This window comes from Heloderma suspectum, chromosome 2, assembly GCF_057233095.1.
Source record: "Heloderma suspectum isolate Gila_16-S chromosome 2, 16-S_ref, whole genome shotgun sequence".
In the NCBI taxonomy this organism is placed as follows: domain Eukaryota; kingdom Metazoa; phylum Chordata; class Lepidosauria; order Squamata; family Helodermatidae; genus Heloderma; species Heloderma suspectum.
The window spans coordinates 268,172,496-268,193,385 of NC_139459.1; the positions used below are offsets into that span (position 1 = coordinate 268,172,496).

Below are 20,890 nucleotides of genomic sequence, written 5' to 3' on the forward strand. Positions count from 1 at the left end.
CTGCTCAACCTTTCGTGGTATTTATTACATTTATATCCCGCCTTTTTTTTCCTCCTTAAGAAACCCAAGGCGGCTTACATGATCCACCTTCTCTCCATTTTATCCTCACAACATCCCTGTGAGGTAGGTTGGGCTGAGAGTGTGTGACTGGCCCAAAGTCATCCAGTGAGCTTCCATGGCCGAGTAGGGACTCGAACCCGGATCTCCCAATTCTCAGTCCAACACTCTCCCCACTACACCACACTGGCTCTGTAGCAAGAAGAGCAGGAAGAGGCCACGCACGCGAGGACTTCTGGTGCAAGGTAAGCACTGTCCTCTAGGTGGCGCAGGCAACACTCATCGCCGACCGTCTCACACACAGCCCAGTCCCAAACTGAAGGCGGCTCAGAGCCCCACTATTGCGCCTGCGCGTTCCCAGGCGTGCGGGCTGTTTGGGCGGAAGTCAAGCTGCCTAGTAGGAGAGTTCCACGCTCTCAGCGAAGAAGTCAGGTGACTTTTGTGTCTCTGGCTGAGCCGGCGTAGTCACGTGAGCAGCGAAAGGCGATTCCGTCAGATGACCTGTCCCAGGAAGAGGCCGAGATGGAAAGCCGGTGAAAGGGAAAAGGAGCAGAAATCAGCGGTGGGGCTGGTGAGTGTGGGGTGCGATGGGGTGGAAGGAGGGCTTTGCGAGGCTAGCGTGGTGTGAAGGAGGGCTGCCTGCTGGTGGGGAAGCATACGGCCACACGATAGAGCAGGCGCGGGCAATTTGTGGTCCTCCAAATGCTGTTGGACTACAACACCCATCATCCCTCACTATGCTGGTTGGGGCTGATGGGAGTTGCACTCCAACAACATCTGGATTTCACAAGTCATCCACCCCTGAAACAAGAGGCACTATGGCATACATAGTAATGTTCTTCTATGTTGTTGAATGGGGTTGCTGGCTTTTTAATTTTTCTAATGACTAATCGGTAGGGCAGCTCTTTCTGGCATGAAGGTGCACTGGTAGGAACTGCAGTGCCTATTGAGCTTCTCCAGATTAGGCAGCTGTTAAAGGCACAGGGGCAGTCCAGGGTGTGTGTAGTGGTGTGGGTTAAGTAGCCTGTCAGATGAAGCTGGGGAAAGGGTCTATGCATCAGAACAATAGTGCTTGTATGTACTGCGATGGGATGTGTATGGAGGTTGCAGACTCATGTAGGAAGCGTTGGTGCTCTTTGTCTGGAATAACATGCATTGAAAATAGATCTGGTGATAGGCAATTTACCCCAGAGGATGGCACTAAAGAGAAACTGAAATGTGACATGCATTCTAGGGGAAGATGAAGAAGAACATGTTTTAGTTGAATATGCAGGTTAAAATATTTGTTCTCTCTTTTTGAAGGTTTTTTTTTTTTTTTAATCTGACCAATTGGATACTGTATAGGGCTCCTTGCCGTGTTTGTATTAGGCAAAAAGGGGTACAAGAGTAAGAGTGCAATCCTATCTAGATAGGCAGCTGCCTCCTAACTTGGAGGCGACCGCCTATCCAAAGCAAGGCAGGAGAAGCATGGGGGGATCATTCCCTCCCCACCGCTCCTGTCCTGCTTTTTTTGCTAGACAGCTGATTTTGGCTGTCTAGCCGTGGGGGGGCCAAGCAGGAGAGGAGGCTGCCGTACAACACATAGGATGTGTTGTACACACAGATCAGCTCTCTCCGCCCTGGAACACCCCCAGCCCAGCCCTTTTCAGCTGCTCCGCGCTCCCTCCAAGGCAGCGCGGACTTGGGGGGAGGTTGGTTTTCCAGGAACCAACCTTGAAGCATGGGCTCTGAGGTCAGTTCCCGGAAAACAGCATATCCTGTGGCCATCTAGCCGCTGTCTAGTTGCCATAGAATTGCTCTCTCCATCTCATATTAGGATGTCCAAATTAATACCTTGCCCAGGAAAGTGTTTGGGCTCTGTTTGGGATAATTGTCATTGGAGTGGCAATCAGAGAATCACAGATGAGGAAAATCATGGATGAGACCTGCTTAACACACAACACTATGTGGACGCAATCTCTGTGTAGGGGGAATATGGTTGTGTGTGAAAATCATATGCATGTCTTTGAGGAAGCTGCTGTGTCTGCAGCTTTCTAACATAGAAATTGATTGGTTGTGTGTGTGTAGATGTGTCATTTTCTATATGGAAATGATTTATGTTTAGGATTCCCTGAATGGATGAAATTGCACAGCAGAGCTAAAATCCAGATGTTTTGCAGTAGTTGCATGAACCAGATAGAAATAAGCACTAAACAGAGATTTTCTGGATGTGACAGAGAGGCCAGTATAGGATGGGGGACCTATGAAGAAATCTTGTCTAACAGAGAGTTTGGAGCATGAGGATAATAAGTACCGCAGTTGAAGGGGAAACGAAAACTAATATGCAGTGCTTCTCATAAGCAGGATGTCATTGGGAGATTGTGGTGTCTAAAAAGGGACAATGCTAGGGAAATTGAATTTAAATGCTTTTGCACTGAAGGAAGCCTGACCTTCAGTTCTGACTGCCATTTTTAATTGTTACATGAGCGCTGGATAACTCTTCAGTATGTGAATGCACACAGGGAAGATAGCGTGGGTAAGTCACGGGCATATCCCTGGCAACTCCAGGTTAGGCCAGGAAAGGCCCCTGTCCAAAAACCTGGAAAGTTCCTGTCAATCAGTGTAGACAATATTGAGCTAGATGAACCAATAAGGCAGCTTTCTATTCAGCGCACAGTTTTGTGGGCAGATATGGTTGGGCAGCTATACTTGATTTCTTTTCATTTTTGACGTATGTGGAGATTGGGCTGCTTTTGGAACCATTCTCAGGATCCTAATGGATTCCTACTGTTGGAGGCTGCAGAAAGACATCCTGAGTTGGAAAAAAAGTGTGTGTGTGTATCTGCTTGGCAAAGTAATGAGGTGGAAATTTTACACAGGGAGCAAACCATTCTGTGAAAACAAATGTGCAAGCAATGTATTGCATGATACTTGCCATACTACTAGTATTTTCACTTAGTGGTGCATCCAAATGGCTAGCAGTGGCCAGTGACCTTCTGAGCATTACTACTGATTGTGATCTTCTTGGAATGAAAAATAACTGCTTAATAGCAATCACTATGTGTAAGACAGTAACCCTACAAGGCAGCAAAGCTATGTTGTCTTTTGTTCTTACTATGATTACTACTGATTTTTCACTGTAATAGGTAGAATATGATGGTAAAGTTACTGGCACCTTAAAGACCAGCAAATATATTCTGGCATAAGCTTTCATGGACTATAGCTCTCTTCATGAGATGCGTGGAGTATTATGGAGAGTTTCAGATTTATATACGGTACATGTGGTGGTAAGGGTAGGGGAGAAGGGAGAATTGTGAACAGTAAGGTCAGAAGGAAATTAAATTCAATAACCACTGACAGTGACAATCAGATTATTAACACTAGTCATTCATGGTGCAGCTGTTGCTCAGAACACAAACAGCCTTGGCATGACAGTGAATTAACACATGTAGTAGCATGATGAAGGATTTTTATCTCGATTCAAACCTCTGGCGATAGAATTAAACCTGCTGATGAATTCTAACTCAGCAATCTCTCACTCTAGTCTCCCTTTGAAATGTCTTTGCTCCACAATCGTCTCTTTAAGGTCAGTGAGAAAGAATCCTGGGAGGCTGAAGTGTTCTGCCATTGATTCTGAATATTGCCATTTCTGATGGCAGATTTGTGTCCATCTATTCTTTTCTGTAGATACTGGCCTGTTTGCCCTAAAATGCAGAAGGGCATTGCTTACGGAAGATGGCATATATCACACTGGAAAATGAACAAGTGAATATCCCCCCTCCCGTTCTGGCTGACATTCTGGAATTCCAATAAAATATTTTGCTGAGCCCTGGGTCCTCTGCCTTCCCTGAGAATAGTTCAATAGGAGTTAAAGTATGAAGTAATGCATATGTTAGGTCTGCGGTCAAAAAGGGACAGACCATGGATGATCTCTGCAAACATTTCTCCTATCTAAGGTTGTAACCCTTCCTTCAGTACTTTTCCAGGTTCCACCTTTTCTAGCAATTTTTTTTGCTGATTGCAGTCAAATTAGCCTCTTGAGCTTCCTGCTACTCTGCAGTCTGTAATCTGGAAACAGAGGGAGAAAGGGTACTTTTCCTGGCTACTTTTCAAAGGAAAAGAGCCCCAGTGCAATTATAGAGAGGCGTTGTGCCAGATATAGGAGAATAAAAAGAACTTTATGATGTAACTAGTAGTGAGGGAGGAGGGGGAAGTGGCGCAGCTGTTTCTGTATAATTATCTGTACTTGGATTGCTTTGTTGAAGAGTTTTCTTAACCCCCAGTCTGATAAACAGCTAATTATGCCAACATATTGTATAAGTTGCCATGTCCTATGCAATATCTATGCAAGTGTTCCTTGCTTGCATAGATATTGCAAAATACTTGGTGATACTGGGACAGAGTTTGGGGTCCCCATTTGGTTGGCTGGTGAAATGGCTGATATTGTTCTATGCGTAATATACTTTGACTGGGGCAGATTAATGGGGTATCTGAAAGAAATCAAAACCATTTTAAAATGGTTCTGCAATTTTGTGTTGAATTCAGTGGTGAAACTGCAATCTTACATCCCTGCTTTGAATTTGCATAAGCCTTCTGATGTGTGTCCTGCTCTGTCACAGATTCAGGATATGAGGAGTTAGGGTAGAAATCCAGATAAATAAATTAGATATTTACGACTGACACTGTAGTAGACTTCCAGCATCATGGCTCTACCCTAGGGAGTGGCAGAAGTCTACCAGCAGGCCAGAAGATATGCCACACAAAGCCCAGCCAGCAACTGCCAGCAAAACAGTAGCACAAAATAACAGAAGACTTGCATGTGGAAATCAAAACCCTGAGCACAAAACATTCTCTATCAACAAACTTACACAACAAGAACCAAACCTTAAGCGGTAAATCTGAATCCTGGAATGTGAATGCTATACTGCTTCTTTGCCTAAACCGAATCAGGCATTTGCAGAGAACACCATATCCTAAATCCAATGATACTCCCAAAATATATTGATTTCCAGTGAAACTTTCTTCTTCAGTTCTCTTTGCCCCAGGTAGCTTTTTTCACTGGCCAATTATAAATAGCCACCTGCAGTTCATTTGTCCCATTGTTGTTGTTCAGTCGTTCAGTCGTGTCCGACTCTTTGTGACCCCATGGACTATAGCACGCCAGGCCTTCCTGTCCTCCGCTCTCTCCCGGAGCGTGCTCAAGTCCATATTCATTGCATCAGTGGTGCTATCTAGCCATCTCATCCTCTGCCGTCCCCTTCTCCTTTTGCCTTCAGTCTTTCCCAGCATCAGGGTCTTTTCCAGAGAGTTTTCTCTTCGCATTAGGTGGCCAAAATATTTGAGCTTCAGCTTCAGTATCTGTCCTTCCAATGAGCACTCAGGGTTGATTTCCTTTAGGATTGACTGATTTGACCTCCTTGCAGTCCAGGGGACTCGTCAGAGTCTTCTCCAGCACCACAGTTCAAAAGCATCAATTCTTCGGCGCTCAGCCTTCCTTATAGTCCAGCTCTCACAGCCATATGTTACTACTGGGAAGACCATAGCTTTGATTAGACGGACCTTTGTTGGCAAGGTGATGTCTCTGCTTCTTACTATGCTGTCTAGGTTTGCCATAGCTTTGCTCCCAAGGAGCAAGCGTCTTTTAATTTCATGGCTACAGTCACTATATTCTGACTTGTTTTCAAATTAATTTTCATCCAAAAATTGGATGATAATTTGGTCGTTTAAGTACTAAAGCAGAATGAACTTGTGAAATCATTCAGGAGATGAACCATCTCCAACTGTTCAATTAATCATGATATTTTTTTCATGATGTGGAATCACCACCACCAAACAGGCTTTTAAATTGTACTAATGCGATTGTTTATTCTTCTGGTTAGTTTTCTTTTTCAACAAACAACATTACCAAACACGCATAGGGATTTTTGCAGAGGGTACATGCAGCAGAAGTTTCCTCAGGAGTCAGGACTGCATGAATACGTTCTGTTCACTTTTGGTTTCACTTTCTGTTCCCCTCCCCTATCCATTGCATTTACATCCAGACTCCTCCTCCTCATTCAGATCTACTCCATCTCCCCAAATGCTCTCTTCATTGACCTTCTCTATCTTTGCACTTAGAGATAGGCAAGACCTTGAGAGAGGATGCGTGCGTGAGAGAGAACACGTGCGTCTGTCTGCAGTGCAGAATAGGACTGATGAGGTTATCTCCCATCTCCATAAACTGCTGTTAACATATTCATAGAATATAATTAGAAGTTGTATAATTAGTATTCAGGATGATATCTTTGACCTAGGCTCTATTTTTACTAATTTCAAAATTTGATTTAAATAAAAAAAAATCTGATTTTAAAAAATCCAATTTAAATTTAAAAACGTGGATTAAAAAAAAAAATCATTGATTTTTATCAACTCTGCCTCGTAGCAGTATTTTTCCTCAACCCCATTTTAGGAGGGGCAGTGTCCATACTTTCATCAGTCATTAACAGCCTGGGTATAAAGTGAGGAAGACCTGGCCACAGTGAGCTCATTGTAGTTGGGGCAAGGGGAGTTTTGTAAAAAAAAAAAAAAAAAGGTCTTTTCAATCATATAAAATGTCATTGACCTGTCTATTAACTGCTTCTGTTGAGACCTTACCAAACATTATCCTCATCTTGATGATTCACTGGGCCTTCACTGTCATGCCTTTCTGGAATGGGGAAACCTACCGGAGGGGCTACTATCAATATCCCAAGCACCACTGGCACAATAATTATTTGGCTCATAGCTTCCATACTTAAAATTTTCAACTGCAGAATATCTGTTTTATGAAAAACCTTCTCTCCTGTCTGCTTATACAGAAAGCATTAATCCTATAACAAAACATGCGATGTAGGAACTTTAGTCTGAGCTCCAGCAGGTGCTGTCTTGCTTGTATTATTTTTCAGAATATTTAATATGAGTTCATAAGATGGAATCTTCTTTGTTTAGGCAACAAAAAATCTAGCCCTTTCTCTCCTACAGCTGAGTCAATTGGAAGGGGGCATAACTAACTGCTTCCTAACTAGCGCTCGCTCTCTCTCGCTCTCTCTCTCTCTCTCTCACACACACACACACACACACACTCTCTCTCTCTCTCTCTCTCTTGCCTCTGGCAAGGTCCATCCTTTAGATTACCGGAGAGGACAAGAGAACAAAGCAAGCTCAATCTGGAGTTCAAGGTCAAAATACCCCCCCCCCCTTTCAGTCTTTCACAATGGCCAAGGAATAGAAAAATATTTCATAAAGTTATGAATAGGCAATATCTGGGTTCAAATGGTTTGGATAGATTCTGTGTGCACACAGTCACAAAACATGTATCTACTCATCCAAACCATGGTTGGTTGGAGGGTCAGGAATGGTATGCTTGAATTGACTCAACACCTCCTCTGAAGTCTATGCTTATGAGTCCGACTACTTCATGGGAAACCAGGGGTGCAGAACCTCTGGCCCGGGAGGGCAAATCTGGCCCTCCAGGGTTCCCTAGATGGCCATGCTCCCTTCCACTGGCCGCACCCAATTTTCCCCAAACATCAATTGGTTTGGTGGTTTCCCAGATTTTGTGCAGCCCCCCCGCCCTTCTAAAAGGTTGAGGTGCCTCTCCTCGGGCTTAATTACTGGCAGAAAGAGCGTCAAAATAAAATATGCTGGTGCTTTTGGCCCCGCCCCTTGCCCTCGGCCCCACCCAGCCCTGGAATGAGGCTCCTGAAAGCTTCTCCAAACTAGAATTTGGCCCTCAACCCGAAAAAGGTCTTGTACCCCTGTGTTAAACTGTGGCTTCCAAGAAAAGCCACTGTAAAAAACGAAACCAAGGCAAAGGTCCTCCAACTCTATAATGGGCATCTTTTGAGGGCATCACACCACCCGGTCCTGTTCTGAGTACCTCCTAACTACTTCTGTCTCTCTGGGCAAAAAAATGTTTTGCGTACATCTATTCTGGCTTCCTTGCATGGTTTTTCTCCCAGTGGAAAGGCATGTTTTGGAAACTGGAAGTTTGTTTGGGGACAGATGACATTAAGAGCAGGAATAGTTAGATTATAATCTTTGCCTAGGTTAAATCTGTGCCAGTGAAAGTACATAGGAACACAGGAAGCTGCCTTATACTGAGTAAGACCATTGGGCCACCTAGCCCAGTATTGTCAACACTGACTGGTAGCAGCGTCTCTCCAGGGTTTCATGCAGGATTCCTTCCTAGCCCTGCCTGGAGTTGCCGGGGATTAAACCTGGAACCTTCTGCATGCTGTGTTCCCTCCCCAAGCACTACACAATTTAGCTATTTAACGTGGGAGCAGAACTGGCTGTAGCGACTGCAGTAGATATAGAAGTAGATGGGCACTCCACCTTTGAAGCCAGGTTCATCAGCATGCATGGAAGGAAGAATAGGCCAGTCTTCTGATCTTTGTATTATTTCAGTTGAAGGATTCTATTTTTCTAGTTCTAAGGCCCGGTGGGATAAGCTGGGTGAGAGAAGTAGGTCCTTGTTTTTCTGTACTTGTCATCGATACCTCTCAGAGGCAAATTGCAGGATTCAGGAAACAGGCACTGACTTCTGCAATCCTTTTCTGTGTGTCAGATGAGCCTCTTATCCCAATTGTTGAGGGAAAACTGATACACATTTTGCAGTAAGTGGAAGAATGTATGCTGATCATGTTCAAGGTAGTGGTAACAGCTGAACAGATCAAGAGTGGGTATCTCTTCTTGCCTTCAAGGGGAAAGTGTGGGTGTTCTGGACTTTGACAGGGTTACACTTTGACTCCAGTGGTAATTATAGTTAAAGTGCTGATCCCAAAGCACATCTCTGATCTGGAGTTTTCCTCTTGAATGTGCTACTGTTGCAACTCCTCATTCAGGTCAGGAGGTGTGGCACTATATAACTCTTCCAGGCAGAACTTGTTCCACTAATTGGAGCAGGGCACTTGTACTGCAGCAATGTCCCATCCAGAAAAGGTCCGTGCAGTGGAGTCTGCAACAGCCCCAGGAAGAAGCATAGAGTTAGTAGGAACGATGGTTTCTAATCCTGCTTCTCCCACAGTCACAATGTCCACCAAGAGGTTGCGCGGCGAAGACTACAATGACTACAGCTCAACAGAGGTGACTCCTGATGGCAGCCCCCCAGAAGGCCTAAGGAACTTCTCTAACCCATCATCCTACCAGCGGTTTGGAGAGGCAAATGGGACAACGTAAGTGACTGAGCTCGTCATCTGAATCTCTATGGGTGTATATTGGTAGACAGGCTAATTTGGCCTTCCCCAAGCTGATGCCCTCCAGATATTTTGGACTATAACTTCCAGCATTCCTCACCATTGGCCTTGTTGGTGTGGTTGATGGAAGTTGAAGTGCAAAACATCTGGAGAGTACCAGGTTGGGGAAGGCTGGGCTAATTGATTTTAACTAAGAGAGAAACATGTTTATCATGTAAGGCTCCTTTCAGGATGTAAATATAGAAGAAGTAAGGGGTGGTCATATATCCCAGTTCTACATAATTAAGCTCACTCAGGTTTGGGGGGAAACATGTTCAGGCACGTACTGTAATTTGTCTTCCATGTGGCAGTCATATGAAAGCCCATGGGCTTGCACTTCTTGGACCCTTGGAAGCATGAATTCAGCCAGCCAAGACTATTGTGGTTTCAGATCATTTAGGCATGGAACTTGAATTTCTTCTATCCCCTTGTTCCCTCAGGAAACCATAACCTGCAAGTACACATTTTTCATAGATGTGTTGTCTATCTGCATTATTTCTTCCAAGCTCCTCTGAACATGGAAAACCTGCCCCTCGCCCTCATTCGGTGTACTGAAACCCATTAAAACAATGAGCCATAGCTTTGCTTTGCTCTCAGTCTGTCTTTTGAATTAGGTTCATCGAAGTTCCAGTTTTGGCATCCCTGATCTGTAACAGTTACATGCAGGAGCAAGCTGAGACTTCGCTTTAAGGAAATTCAATATATTCATGTTTGCTTCCTGGGAGAAATTGTGACCTTTTAGAAGTCTCAAAATGCATTTGATTTCTTAGTCTTTCTTGCAAATGATAGCAATGTCTCTCTCTTTAAAATAAATAAATGAACTTCTAATGGACGTGACTGTGCTTTCTTATTATGACGTTACTTGAGAGCTTGTCTTGCCCCCTTTCCCACAAAGTGTTTCAGATTGCACTGACCATCTGCTGAAGCTGCAAAGCTTTGTGGAAGCTGCAGAGTTGCATCACATACTGCATGTGCCTGTTGTCAAGAGTATGCTTTGACCGCTTCAGTTAATACCGCTGCATACTTTCATGTAAACGAAGGATCTGGCCACTGTTGTGCATACAAGGGTAACCTCTTGATATGGCCTCTGTAGCATGCTTCACGTAGGGCTCCTTTGAATGCAGCCTAGAAACTTCAGCTATTAGCTGCCAGGAGGACGACATGACATCAGTCTTTTGTGAGTTTCAGTGGTCACTGGTTTATTTCCAGGCTGATGTAAAGGTGCTTACGTCGACTGTTAAAGCCTTGTACAGCCTTGATCCAGAATAACGTAGGAGAGCCTTGTCCTATGTATTCTCTCCTGTGAAATGCGATTAATGGGACTGATACTGCTGTGGCTGCCACCACCTTCCAAAATAAGATTCTGTGACCAAAAGTATGTTCTCCTGATGGTCTATGGACCCCCCCCCCCCCCGAGGCTTGTCAGGTGCTTGGAGACCTTACGGCAGCCTTCCCATCCTTGTGCCCTCCAGATGTGTTGCTCTACAACTCCCAGCATTCTCTAGTCAGCCATGCGGGCTGGGAGATGCTGGGAGTTAAAGTTCAGCACATCTGGAGGCTACCAGGCTGGGGAAGGCTGCCGTACAGTGTCTAGTGAAGATACCTCTCTTTCACTTGGGGGCATTTGTTTTTGAAGAAAAAAAGTTCCAATTCTGATGCTGCTGTAATAGCTATCTTAACCTGCTGGTTTGATGATGAAATGGTTGTTTATTTTCTTTTTTTGCCTCCCCTGATACTTCTTCCTTCCCTTTTCTTCAGTTCGTCTCCATTAACTTAACCGTAATGATTGTTAATCAGTTTAGTTTTCTTAGCGTGAATGTGCCATAGTCTAAAAGTTTTTATAATAATCAAGTGTACGTCAAAATTAGACGTTAAATTATACTGGCAATCATATATGTTAGTAAGCCATTTAGAGCATTGTCCTGAGTGAAAATGTGTATGCAAGTTCAAATATAAATTTTAAAACCCAATTTTTTAACTAACCTATTAGTACATTCTTGTAGTTTAACTTAAATTCCAGAATACATGTGATTGGCAGTTTCTGCCTGGAAGAAATAGGGTTGCATCCTTTAAGGTACTTAATGTTCTCTCTACATTGTTTTCTCAGATGGCTTCAGACCTTAATACATCTGTTGAAAGGGAACATTGGTACAGGCATGTTGGGGCTCCCATTGGCCATCAGAAACGCTGGCATTGTGGTAAGACTGCCGCTTTTGCACTGCAATCTTGGTTAACTTCTTGTGCTGCAGGATTCATTAAATCTGTATCTTCCTCCTTGTTTAACAAACGATACTTGTGCTGATGCCTTACAGTACAGTCCTGTGAGCATCTGTTGGGAACTAAGTTACATTGCGTTCAATAGAGCTTACTCCCTGGTATATGTGGATAGGATCACAGCCTTAGGAGTTTAGTTCTGGGGAAAACAAGTGGCTTTTTTCTCCAGAATTGAGCTGTTGCTTCTAATCCTAGTTCATCTACTGCAGTTTCAGAATATGACTATGTAATAGCTGGCAGTTGATAGGCTAGTGTTTCAACTTCTGGCATTCGACTTCTGGTGGCCAGATATCCACAGAAGAATGACCAAGATGTCAAAGGTGAAGTAAAATAAGTTGGCTACTTCTCACCACTACTTTTTCTTCATGGGCACTGCTGCTTCAAATGAGGTATACTGAGATGTTGCTGAACTTTCTGCATTCCTGTACCTGTTTACAAATTTCCCACTGGGGCTGGAGTGGAGAGAGAGAGATCGAGAGATCAAGCAAGTAATTTTTTCCATTAATGAAAATAGTCCTTGACTGCTTTTAGAATCCTACTTCAATCCAGGATGTAAGCAGAACAGAGAAAGCATTGCCTTTTAGTAGATAGAGGACTGCGACCATAGACTTACCTGTCTTGCATTTCCTAGCAATTTGAATAGAGTCATCAAAAACATCTAAGCCAAAATATTTTCAGGGTGCTCTCCTTCCTGCTCTTCTAATAAGGCCTCTAAAAGCAGGGAAGAGTCTGTTTGTACATTATGCAACATTGGTCCAGTTCAGCCAGAATATTATATGTACTCTCTGAATTATGAAATAATTAACTAGTAATCAAATATGTAGGTCATAAACTAAAAAAAGTCCCCTCTAGTGTGTGGCATCATACTCCCTAACTCTCTTCTGTCTGTGTAACATAGGGATTGGAATCCTCCCAGCAAGGCAGGATTCTTCAGGGACATATACTTCAAATCATGTGAGCTACAATTAAGCTACGTTACATCAAAATAGTCCTTATTTCATGTTACAGTATATTGTATACAAAATAACTGAACTGGCTGCAAACAAGATGTTGGTAATGATAATGATCATCTTAAAATCCTCAACATTAGGTACTGTAAAAAATCAAGTAAAAAGAAGAGAAACCCTGCCTTATAGGCTTACAGTCTAGCCAACAAGGCAGTTTGGAAAGGGAAGTGGAAAGAACAGAGGCATTTGCTTAACTTTCCCACTGAAATCAGTGGGACTTAAAGTGCTGTTGGATCATGCCTATGCCTTACATTCTGTTTGGGTGCTTGCAGAGAGGATGATATGGGACAGTAAGAATGGATGGAGACTTCAAGATAGAAGTACCTATTTTTAAGCTTAACTTTTTGACCTGTTAGGAGCCTTCAAAGGAATTTAAAGAAACTTGAGGCTTAGGCAAGAAAAGAGTAGTAACAGAGCAGAGACCATGGGAAAAAAAGGAAAGTAAGGATTGAAGAATAAGGAGATTTTAAACATGAACAAGTAGCTTACACTGGATCTAATAAGGAAATAGAAGCCAGTGGAGAAACCATAACAAAGGAGAAACATGGGTAAAATGAAGGAGACAAAAAACCAGATGAGCAACAGACCCGAGCATAGAGGAGAGGCTGAAGTTGAGATAGTTAAACCAGAAAGAATATAATTATGATAAAAGAAAAGAGTAAACCAAAGACTCTGGTAGTAGAGTGAGACAAAAGAAGACTGAACCTCAAAAAACCAAGATTATGGCAACCAGCTTGATAGATAACTGGCAAACAGAGGGAGAAAACGTGGAGGCAGTGACAGACTTTGTCTTTCTAGGCGCAAAGATTACTGCAGACGCTGACTGTAGCCAGGAAATCAGAAGACGTTTACTTCTTGGGAGGAGAGCAATGACAAATCTTGATAAAATAGTTAAGAGCAGAGACATCACACTGACAACAAAGGTCTGCATAGTTAAAGCAATGGTATTCCCCATTGTAACCTATGGCTGTGAGAGCTGGACCATAAGGAAGACTGAGCGATGGAAGATAGATGCTTTTGAACTGTGGTGTTGGAGGAAAATTCTGAGAGTGCCTTGGACTGCAAGAAGATCAAACCAGTCCATACTCCAGGAGATAAAGCCAGACTGCTCACTTGAGGGAATGATATGAAAGGCAAAACTGAAGTACTTTAGCCACATAATGAGAAGGCAGGATACCCTGGAGAAGATGCTGATGCTAGGGAAAGTGGAAGGCCAAAGGAAGAGGGGCCGACCAAGGGCAAGGTGGATGGATGATATTCTGGAGGTGACAGACTCGAACCTTGGGGGAGCTGGGGGTGGCGACGGCCGACAGGAAGCTCTGGCGTGGGCTAGTCCATGAAGTCACGAAGAGTCGGAAGCGACTGAACAAATAAACAACAACAAAAAATTTCACAGGTCTGATTTTTGAAGGGATTTGAATAAAAGAAAAAAGAAAAGAGCTCAAAGTTCCATACTTGGGGAGAAGGGAGAATATTCCTCTTACCCAAAGTAAGTTAATTAGAAGAAACAAAAATTCAGCTTACAAGTTAATCATTTTTTTATAATATCTCTGCTCATCTTGTTGCTATTTCTGATGTCTCCTCATTGCTTTAGAAGTTAAATGTCAGGCAATGAGGAGTCATCAGAAAAAGCAACAAGATGAGCAGAGATATCACTAAGAGGAGCAGAGCTTTTGGTTGTCAGCATAAAACTGAAAGTGAATGTTAAGAGGGAAGAAGGGGATCAAAATGGAGCAGCTAGGGAGAAGAAGATACATACAATCGCACTTGAAGAACTCCGGTTGAAAGAGGAAGATGAGATACTAACACAGAGAAAGAAGACACTATGAACCAGGAGAATGGAACCAATAAAGCGCATGTTCACTAAAACTCAAATAATATAACTGAAAAATAGAATGACTATATAAAAAGCAGACAATAAATAAAAATAGAAAAGGTGCCATGTAGCTTAAATCCTCAGAGGGTAGCCTGTAACTTCCTGCATCGGATGAAGTGAATTGTAGCCCACAAAGGCTTATGCCATAATAAATGTGTTAGTCTTTAAAGTCTCACAAGACTTTATTGTTTTGCTGCAACAGAGTAACACAGCTACCCTCTGAGAATTCAAGCTACATGGCACCTTTTCTGTTTTTATTTATTTTCTGCTTTTTATATAGTCATTCTATTTTTCATTTCAGGGGTGGGCAGCACATGGGCTTCATGCAGCCCCCCCCCCCATGACAACAGGAATTCAGTGATGATAGGAAAAAATGGCCAAATAGCCCCATTTTTGAAGGATAAAGCAGTTGTTTGCTGCCAAAATTCAGTGGCAACAGCAGCAAAAAGGGGCTAAAGGAGGACAGCACAAAATAGCCCCTTTTTGCTGGCTACTATTGAAGCAAAATAGCCCCTTTTTGCCAGCGTTGCCACTGAAATTCAGTGAACAGCCAGTTTATCCTTTTAAAAAGGGGGCTATTTGGCAGCTTTTTCCATGCAGCTGAATTGTGGTGGCAAATTTACAGGGATAGCGGTGTGGCTCCTAATGGGGTCTAGGGGGGCAGTGTGGCCCCCTGACCCTAGAAATTGCTCACCCCTGGCATATGCCATAATAAATTAGTTTTTGGAGGCCCTCAAGGCTCTTCGTTGTTCATGTAGTTTACGTGTATCCATCATCTCTTACTTGTTAGGCGCAGATTCCATGGGACAGTAAGACCGAAAACCAGATTCAAAGGGAGCTAACAGTGAATTAATAAGGCAAATGGAGAGTTTGACATGTCCGAAGTGAAAGAAAAGGAAAAATAGGATAATAATTTTAGCTGAAAAGAGGATGGAAAAAGGGTTTCTTCAGGACATAGTCACATTAAATAAAATACATGCCCATACACAAACCAGTGAGTGCGCTGTTGGCTTCGTAGTGAAGCAGCAGAACCTCTGATTTCTCCTTTGAAGCCCTATCAAGCAACCTTGGGGCAGGGGTCCTGTTATAAAAGTGCATGTAAATGTGCCTTTGAACCCAGCAGTGAGAGGCAGAGGGCCTGCACAGAGTCTGTTTTCCCTTCTCTTATCCTAATCTTAGGAAGGCGCCGTCCTCCTTGGCCCTTTATCTGTTGAGCAGCCTCCTACATCTGAGATGCTGGTGTTCTATTACTCTTGGTTTTCCCCTGAAGCATTAGATGGAATTCCACTTAACGCAGAGAGGCTCTCCCGTCCAGCAGCAAGTGGGTGTGGGCTGTTCTTTTCCAGAATTGCTGCCTGAAAGCAGGCTGAGCCACACGTTTTGTTGCAGAATGGATCCTGCCTCTGGATTATTGAGGGAACTGCAAGAAACAAAGGCATTTGCAGCAGAGCTAGGTCTTCAGATACGTTTATTTCTGTGGCTGATGGAACGCTTGGTGCCTTTCTTCTTCTTTATAGAAGCTGCTGTCACGAGCCAGGGTTCCGTCAGAGTCGGTGTAACATAGTAGCTACAAACTATGCTATGCTACAAACTATGGGAAGTCCCCGGCTCATGTCTCACTTAACGCCGCTCTGTCACGTAGGTGACAAGTCAGATGCCTCCGCCACATCTCTCTTCCTATCTGGAAAGTGGGGATAATAATCACTTACTTTACAGGGTTGCTGAAAGGACTACAAGATAATGTGTGTGAAGTGCTCTGAACGCTTAAAAATGCTATTCAAACGCTGTATGAATTATGTAATTGTCAGGACAATAATAAGCAGCACTACAATAAAAAATATAAAACTATCAGCTGTTGGAGCATGAGGTTCTCTTTCTGCTGATGGGCTGTTTTTATTTTATTTATTATTACATTTATATCCTGCCTTTTTTCCTCTTGCAAGGAACCCAAGACAGCTTACATGGGCCTCCTCTTGTCTATTTTATCCTCACAACAACCCTGTGAGATAAGTTAGGTTGACTGGGCCAAAGTCACCCAGAGAGCTTCGTGGTTGAGTGGGGACTAGTACCCTGATCTGAGTCCCAGTCCAGTGCTCTAACCACTACATCACACTGGCTCTACTATTTTTGTTGGTAAAAAATTGTTGGATTTTTACTGCCATGGATCTTGCATTTATCAGCCATGAAAGTGTGCTCTTAATTCCTTTCTCCTTCTTCTCGTGTTGTTTAGATGGGCCCCATCAGCCTTCTTGTGATCGGAATAATCGCAGTGCACTGCATGGACATCCTGGTGAAGTGTGCCCATCATTTCTGCAAGAAGTAAGAGGAAACGGGAGCGAGTAGTATTCCTTAAAGGAAGTGGCTTTATTTTCCTTGTCAGTGTCAGCCACCTCCACCCTCCTTATACCCCACCTCCATTCTTTGAACATGAGTTAAACTAGATGGCAATTCTCATGGTCTAAAGCACTGTTCTTTTCCCTTGCACAAAACCTGGGAGGCTGGAATAAGAGTCAGGATGACCCAGAGGGGAGAAATGGATCTGAGAGGCGGCAACTTGGCTGGAGACATCTAGTTAATCCAGCCAGACCTGATCTTTACATTAGTCATGACTCTGTTGGACCACACTGTGCCTAGATGCAGCAGCCTCCGGAATGCTTTCTTGTACTTGTTTTGCTCTGTTCGTGTAATATTGGTGAGAGAGCCTGACGTGTGCAGGAGCTTCCCATGCTCTTCCATGAGAGGTAACAACTTGGTGCACCCATTTTCCTTTGTAAGGGCGACACTTAGTTACGCATGCAAAGCAAGTTGGAGAGAATGGGTAGGCCTGCACAGCGGCAAGCAGAGCTCTGGATCGGGGTGGGCAACTTGTGGCCCTCCAAATGTTTTGGACTGCAGCCCTCATCAGTTCCAGCCAGCATGGCCAATGGTCAGGGGTCATAGGAGTTGTAGCTGGTAGGGTAGTGGTTGCCTCCTTGCTCTGGATCATAGCCACAGTTTTCAAGATCCTTTTCACAAAGTTAGCAGAATGATAATAAATGTAGTTAGGATCATGCTGCTAGCCCTGTGAAAAGCAAGTTGAAAACTGTGGTTGTGACCCAGAGCAGGGATAAGCAACCCTTACCCTACCAACGACAGGGTACTGAATTAAGTCAGTGAGGGGAGGGGAGGACATGTATGTCCACCACCATTGACTTAATCTGATGTTCTGAAAAGCAGGTACGGATGTGTTATATTCATGGAAGGGCCTCAGCAGAGCAGATATGAACCTGAATTACACCCACTTCCCTCATGCACGCACACATATGTGGGATTTTGCCGTGGCGAAGCAGCTCCCTTACCACTAGGCATGTGTGAGACGTTCTCTGGCAGTAACAATTTTCCATAGCCATAAGCAAATGCCAGCTGCAGATCTGTTTAGCTGAAGATTCCAACAGTGTTTTCTTTTCCTTCCTTGGGTTGGTGTGCATGCAGGGTCTGATGCATATTTCCAAAGGACCTGACTTCCTTAACTTCATGCCTGGCTTCAACAGAAAAGCACTGGTAACTTAGCATGGTGCAGCAGAAAATCTGAACTGCCCCCAAATAATGTTGTCTGTGGCTTGCAACCATGATTTTTCTCCAGCATATGCTTCTGTAGCAAGCAGCTCAGCCATTCAAATATCCTTTCCACCCACTCCTCTCTTTTCCCCCCCAATTAGACATCAGAAACCATTTGTGGATTACGGGGATGCTGTGAAGCATGGGCTAGAAGCCAGCCCCAGTTCATGGCTTAGGAATCACTCCATCTGGGGAAGGTAATTACTTTGCTTTTATTTGTGTGTGTGGGGGGGTGAATTTCTTTATGCTCTTGGAAATAGTCGATGCATGTGGAAAAGAAGTAGATCTAGATAGTCTAAAGGCACAATCCTGTGCATATTTAGACAGGGAAAATGTCCTACAACTACGGGCATGCTAGGAGTTGTAGGACTTTTTTCTGTCTAAATATACATAGGATTGCTCCCTTAAGCATTTTAAATGGGGTGGGTGGGGAGGGGAATAGACAGTGCTCCTGCTTTACATGGTAGTGCTTTTTAGATGTTATTTCCTGCATGCATGGCGGGGATGGGGATGTTTGGCATGGAAGTTACATAGCACTGTTGTGAAGGAAGATTTGATCTCATCAGCAGGGGCTGCAAATCTGGTGAGGGTGGGGCTACATGTGGCTCACAGGTTATGCGTGGCCCACCCTGCCTTAAGACATGGGTAAGCACATATGGGGGGAGGTGTTCCATCAGGTAGTAAGGTACCAAGCCATGTAGAGCTTTATAGGCTGAAACCAGCATTAGGCTTGAAAGTGAACTGGAAAGCAGTGCAAGCAAGACAGGGTAGGCATGATACGTTCAAACCACCTGGTCCAAGTTAAAACTCACTGCAGTGTTTTTGCAACAGTGGTAGTTTCCAAATTATCTTTAAATGCAGCCCCACACACAAGACAGTAACATAGTCCAAATGAGAGGTTAGCAGAGCATGAATCACAGCAGCCAAGCCATCCATCTCCAGATAAGGTCATTGCTGGTATACCAGCCTAAACTGGTAAAAGGTGCTTCAGACTACAGAAAACCACTTGTGTCTTTAATGACAGTGATGGATCCAGTAGCACCTCTAAGCTAAAAACCTGGTCCTTCAGGGGGAGTGCAGCTGTCTCCAAAGCAGGTTGAATCCTGCTCATACAGACCAAGGAACCATCCAGAAAGAGTGCCCCTGCCTTGTCTAGAATGAGCCTCAAGTTTGTTAGCCCTCATCTAGTCCATTACCGTGGCCAGGCTAGCACACCCACAGTCTCCCTTGGATCTGAAGATAAGGAGAAATAGAGTTGCATGTCATCGAACAATACAGGACCAGATAGAGCTCTAGACACTTCAAAGGACTGACCTGTAGCAACTGTGGAGTCCATGTTGTGATTTTACCTTCAAAATGTCTTGCAAAACTGATAGTGTGCCATTCAAGGGTTTCACTACTTCACCACTATGGGTGGATTTTTAAAAGCCCCTAACTACTTGGATGACATTGAGAAGATGCAGACTCAATAATAAGCTCTTTGATTATATTTGCTCTGAGTTTTCCTCCGCTTGCACTTTAAAAGTCTCCACTTGCATTCAAGGGCATCCCTTTTTTGTCAACATGCTTTCAGGCTTATGTGACTATAAGGGCTAGAAACTTTATTTTTTAATAGAAGTTGGAATTCTGACAGTACTTCTCAAGCCTTAACTGAAATATTTCAGACAGGTTGAGTTGTTGCGATTGTACATCTTTAACATGTATATCTTATTTTTTTTCAGGTACCTAGTAGTTTTTTTCTTGATCCTCACTCAGCTGGGATTCTGCTGTGTATATTTTGTATTCCTGGCTGACAATCTAAAACAGGTAAGACTCAAAATAATTTAATGTGGTGTAATGTCTAAAGGCAGTTTAGGTGAGAACTGAGGAATTTAAGAGCTGGTCTAACTTAAGCATCTTCATTATTCCTATAACAGATGGGCAGAGACGGGCCTATTTTCCATAACTGGAGTTGTCCTAGCAGGCAAGAAAAAACACCACCTCATTTTCATTTAGCTTGTGACAAATTAGTGGCTTAGCTGTGGTATACAGAACCCTGGGCCCTTTTATAAATGAAAATCTGCCCTTCCTTAGTATGGTGGATATGTTGCCTCCATTTTGCCCTAGAATAGAGAAGATGTAAAGTACAATAGGTATCCAACAGATACTGTACATTTGTACACCCACAAAAGAGATGGTGTAAATGTAAATGAACTGGCAGCCCCTTAAACAGACCACTGGAGTGTATCCAATACATTGTTGCTGGAAAGTAATGGATAATGGCTTTTTTTATCTTCTGTTGATGGTAGCATGTCATTATTGAAGACAGTATGCTCAGAATGGCTGTATTTGGAGCTGGTTATGAAAATCAATACTGTGGTTTGTCGAAGGAGGCAATGCTGGGTTGTTTTTGAAATGTCCTGTTTAATTTAACGGAACTCCCTGTTTAATGAAATCCAGAGGCAGGAGAATAGCAATGTGTTGTTCCTTGGTCATTTGCCATCCTCTTCTATGGAGCAATAGCTAGCTTTTATAGTGACTGTGGGCATTGAGGTTGTGCCTGTGTAACTTGGTGCTTCTCTCTCTCCATTACCATCACAGCCTCTCACAATTTACTAAGAATACTCCTACATAAGGTTAGGTTCGTCATTAAATTACTACTTTGAAGCTACCAGGTCTGTGTGGCAAATCCACTGGGTCAATTTCAGGACATATTTATATTTTAATAATTTAGTGTTTAGGATGTTCCAGTTTGATTACCTGAAGATTGTGTGAGTTTTAACTTTCAGTTAACTTGAAAAATGTTTTTAATAAATTTAGTATTAAATAAGACCTTTTTCCAGTTCAATGCACAGTGGGGATTACAG

General features: G+C 43.4%; 1 protein-coding gene across 7 annotated transcripts in view; it reads left to right on the plus strand.

Annotated features, from left to right (window-relative positions):
• The first annotated feature begins 503 nt into the window (after nt 1-503).
• LOC146354543 (proton-coupled amino acid transporter 1-like) overlaps nt 504-20,890 on the plus strand; it is a 52,145-nt gene continuing 31,758 nt past the window's right edge. For 6 of the 7 annotated variants that reach the window (XR_014788430.1, XR_014788431.1, XM_084839195.1 and 3 more), the window contains exons 1-6: nt 504-628; nt 9,083-9,230; nt 11,398-11,488; nt 16,678-16,766; nt 18,146-18,241; nt 19,766-19,850. Coding sequence is in view for 5 of the 7 variants with exons in the window: in XM_084839195.1 (XP_084695321.1) it covers nt 9,088-9,230; nt 11,398-11,488; nt 16,678-16,766; nt 18,146-18,241; nt 19,766-19,850 (504 nt within the window). In the remaining 2 variants the exon portion in view is untranslated. Of the gene's footprint in view, nt 629-9,082; nt 9,231-11,397; nt 11,489-16,677; nt 16,767-17,918; nt 18,242-19,765; nt 19,851-20,890 lie in introns of those variants that run through there. The other variant, XM_084839193.1, reaches the window with a different exon arrangement.